The sequence below is a fragment of the Balaenoptera ricei genome, chromosome 16 (assembly GCF_028023285.1).
Source record: "Balaenoptera ricei isolate mBalRic1 chromosome 16, mBalRic1.hap2, whole genome shotgun sequence".
NCBI lineage: Eukaryota > Metazoa > Chordata > Mammalia > Artiodactyla > Balaenopteridae > Balaenoptera > Balaenoptera ricei.
Window position 1 is genome coordinate 48313598 of NC_082654.1, and position 4268 is coordinate 48317865.

General features: G+C 52.0%; 1 protein-coding gene across 1 annotated transcript; it reads left to right on the forward strand.

Moving 5' to 3' along the window:
* The first annotated feature begins 776 nt into the window (after window positions 1–776).
* On the forward strand, window positions 777–3016 carry FAM170B (family with sequence similarity 170 member B). Its single transcript, XM_059899626.1, is given in 4 exon segments — window positions 777–903; window positions 2252–2305; window positions 2308–2372; window positions 2375–3016. Coding segments are annotated over 4 exon segments (873 nt in total). The 5' UTR covers window positions 777–791.
* Window positions 3017–4268: the final 1252 nt, after the last annotated feature.

Sequence of the window (4268 nt, forward strand, 5' to 3'; positions counted from 1 at the left end):
CTAGGGGAGGGCGCTCCTGGCAGAAGGTAGGGCAAATGCAAAGCCCAGAGGCAGGGGCATCCCTGGTATGTTTGAGTCCCTGGAGCTGAGCGAGGGTAAGCAGAGAGGGGGGAGACTTGAGGAGGCGCCTGGGGACCCAGGTCACGGAGCTCCAAGAGCCCTAATGAGGCAGCAGTGGCGACTCTGGAGTAGTGGGGGGGAGGCAAGATTTCAGGTCACCCGCTGCTGCCACAGTTAAGGTGGGCCCACTTTGTTGTTGGGTGATGATAGTACATGTGTGAGCATGTGTGTGGTTAAGTGAATGTGGTCTGAATTTGTATGTGTGTGTGTATGTTTCTGCGTGTTTAAATATGTGTGTTTATGTATGTTTGAGAGTATGTGTGCCTGAGTGATTATGTGTGTGTCGGTATGAGTATACATGTGTTCACATGTGTGTGTCTATGTGCGTGTGTTTAGGTGTTTGTGTCTATTTGTGTGTACATGTGTTTATATGTGTGTGTGTCTGTGCTTTATGTTTGAGTCCCTGACAATACACAAAGCAGGAAAGGTCCCGACAGGGAATGAGATCCTGGTGGGGGGCCTCTCCTGGCATCCTGGCTGGGTCTCTGTCTTTGCCATGGGTCACAGAACAGACCAGTGTCACTGATGAGGTCACAGAATAAAGCCAGGAGCCTAGTGACCATGGATGCCTAGGAGCCACTCGGCCTGGGGTCAGCGGAGGGCTTCAGCACTGCCCGAGCCAACGCTCACCCAACAGCTGGAGCTCTGAGTCCCTGGGCACTGGTGTCATCATGAAGCGTCACTTCACGGACTATAGGGGAGAGCAGTCACCAACGGACGGGACCACCCTCAGCCTGGCCAGCCCAGGGTCCATGGAGGAGAGCGTGGAAGTGCACTGGTCAGGTAAGTTGAAAGAAAGGGTGTGGCTGATGTGTCCCTGAGAGGGTGGCCCTGGAGGGGAAGGGGAGGAGAGGGCACCAGATTGCCCCTCGGTGCTGTCACCAAAGTGCTGTGTTGACCATAAAAATGGATGTGGGTCTGACCGAGGCCGCTGTTGTGAGCACATGAGGTGATTTCAGAAGGTATGAGGATGAAATCCTAAAATGTTAGTCATATATTTTAATGTGCTTTGAAAAAACCAGAATTGACATGTCAGTTCTGTGATTTCAGCAGTGATGTAAAAATTTCCTTTATAATAAACGGATTAAAGTTAATCTAGAACATCAATTTGAAGTGACAGTGGGCAGCACCTAAGGGTCACACCGGCTCTTGGGACTGAGTGGCCGGCACCAGCTCTGGCTCCATCAATCATTTCAATGCTCTGTGCCTCAGTTTCTTAATTCGTCAAAAATCATAACAATGGAATTTCTTAGGTTTTTTTTTTTTTAATATTAAATGAGTTAAAATGTGACAAGCACTTAGCACTTATATGGTGACGGGATCCAATGAATGTTCAAGGAAAGGGTGAGATGCCCCTGCGGGAAGACGAGACATGTTACAAATGCCAGGGGGAAGGTGGGGCTGAGTGACCTGGCCAAAGCACTTCCCAAGTCTGGCTTTCTAAACTGGCTTTATTGAGCTGTGATTTAAATACACAAACCTTACCGATTTTGTGTACAATTTGAAGAATTCTGCCATGTACACATTTGTTTAACCACCACAAAGATCATGATGCAGAATATTTTCATCACCCTCTAAAAGTTCCTAGTGACCCTTTACAGCCAGCTCCCCCGCTGCCCTTAGCTTCTGGTAACGCCTGTTCTCTTCTCTCTCCCTATAGTTTTGCCTTTTCTAGAATGTCATCTAAATGGAATCAAATACTCTATGACCTTTTTACCCTGAGTTCTTTCATTTAGCAGAATGCATTAGAGACTCATCCATGTTTTGCATGTAACAGTAGTTTATTCCTTCTTATCAACAAAGAGGATTGCCCTGTGTGGGTAGGTGTCCCACAGTCTGTATTCAGCAGCTGATGGCCTTTTCGGGTTTAGTCAAGGCCTTGGATATGACATTCAGACATTATTTGATCCCCGTCATCACATCCCTAACTTTCAGATATATCTGTTTATACTTTTGATCCTTACCCTCGCCCCAAGAGAAAGGCATTTCATCCCCACTTTATGGGGAAACAGGCACAGGGAGGAGAAAGTACCTGCCCAGGGGCCCCTGGAGCCTGCATCCTTTCAGAGACCTGAGGTGGGTTGTGGCACGGCTGCCTCAGCACCGATGAAAATGTCCTTCTGCCTCCCAGGGACCTCTAAGAGAGAGGAGCCGTCTCCGCGGCCTGGCCTGGCCGTTGCCCACGAGGAGGAATCTACTTCTCCGGCGAGGGTCGGGGCGTGCTGGGCTGGGGAAGCTCGCCATCGCCCCGGCCCTCCGGCCCTCCTCCGGGTACCAGTCCTACTCCCAGTGCTGGTCTTGCTCTTCCAGCACGTGTGGCGGCGAGGACGCTGCCCGGCAAAGCGTGCGCGCCTTCTACACCCATGTGAAGACCGTGCAGGGTGTGGCCGTGGCCTGGGAGACCGACTGTGGCTTTGAGCCGGTCGGTCGGCAGCCCCGCATCCACGAAGCAGAGTTCATCAAGAGGCAGAGGCGGAAAGGCTCCTCCTTTGAGATGGCTTCCAACACCGACCTGCGCTGGGAACTGGAAGCCGGCAAGAACACCACCTGTCCAGAGCCGGACGACACGGAGCTGCTGGTGCCCCTGGAGTGCTGCCTGCAGGAGCTGTGGGCCACCCCGCACTGGCTGGTCACCACCAGCCACGGGCTGCGGTGTGTGGCCTGCTGCCGGGTCTTCCCCACGCTGGAGGTGCTGCTGGAGCACGCCCAGTATGGCATCCAAGAGGGCTTCAGCTGCCAGATCTTTTACGAGGAGTTGCCGGAGAGAAGGTGGGCCCGGGGCCAAGTGCAGGAGCAAGAGCCAGAGGAGGAGGGGCAGAGCACTTCGGACAGTAGTGGAAGTCCAAGACCCCATGTCAAGTTGCTTCCGTCACCGTCACGGTCAGAGAAGCAATGAGCTGGAGGTGATGTGCCCCGCCCTGCGCTCACCTCCGGCACCGCAGCTGCTCCTTTTCCGGCCATCAGGACCACAGCCACGGGGGCAGGGAGAGAGGATGAGGGCCGGGGAAGGAAGCGTGCCAAAATGGGAGGGCCATGAGAAGGGACGGGGAACACACCCTCCAGAGGGCACAGCGTTTCAACTACAGTCCATTTCAAAACCCGAATCAAGTGTTTCTGACGGTGGGTGCAAGACCTGAAGCCCGCAAGCGTGTGGCCAAGGGAATTCTTATTTTTTCTGGTGGATCTAGCGGGTCGTGACTCACAGGAGAGCCAACTGCAAATGAAGCATCAGCCCTATTGTTTTCATTGTTAGGAACTCATCATAGGCCCTAGTTCTATGTCTTATTTTAATGGGATTAAACTTGAATAACTCAAAGTTTAAGGCAATGACTAATTGAGTGAATCGTGTTATTGGATTGGACCCACCGGAAATTGCCATTTCTGCAGGTTACACACTGGCACGGACATCCCGAGACAGCAGGTTCCCAGAGGTAGAGATGGGGGCTGGGTAAGTCCTGCTGACCCATGAGTTCAGATATGTCAACTCTGTTTTAAAAGGTTGCTACAAAATTTTTCTTTGCCCTTACAGGGGGCTGCATTCATTCAAGAAAGTACATGGATGGCCCACTGTGTGTTAGGCGTGCTGATGAGACACGTACCCCAATCTCGCAGTGAGAGGCAGATAGGACAGACGACTGCAAGCCAAGGGGATGAATCACCTAAAGGAGGTTTGGGGAGCCCAGCGGAGGGCCCCCAAACTCATGCTGGTTGTTGAGGAAGGAAAACGTTCCACACAAAGGCTGGGAGGACAGGTAGAATTAGTGAGACCAGGAGTTTTCTTCAGAGTCATTAAAACTAAGAAAGATTGTTTCTAGGAGCGGGTGAGCCATGTTAAAAGTGAGAGTGAGTGGGAGTGAGCTGAGGGTAAAATGTTTCCTTTCATTTGGCACATGGAGGTTGCTGATGGCCGTGATGAGAGGGGTGCCGGGGACTGAGGGTGGCAGAGGCCAGGCGGGCATGGGGCAGTAGTGGACACACAAAAAACCACTGGACACAAACATTAGACAGCTGTGCTGGCAAGCTTGTCTAAAAAGGAAAGCAACGATGGCTTAGCTGGACAAAAGGAAACTACAAAAAGGCAAAGATGGGGAGAGAGCAAGTTCATATGTAGTGGGAACGATCCGAAAGAGAGAGGGAGGCTGAGAATG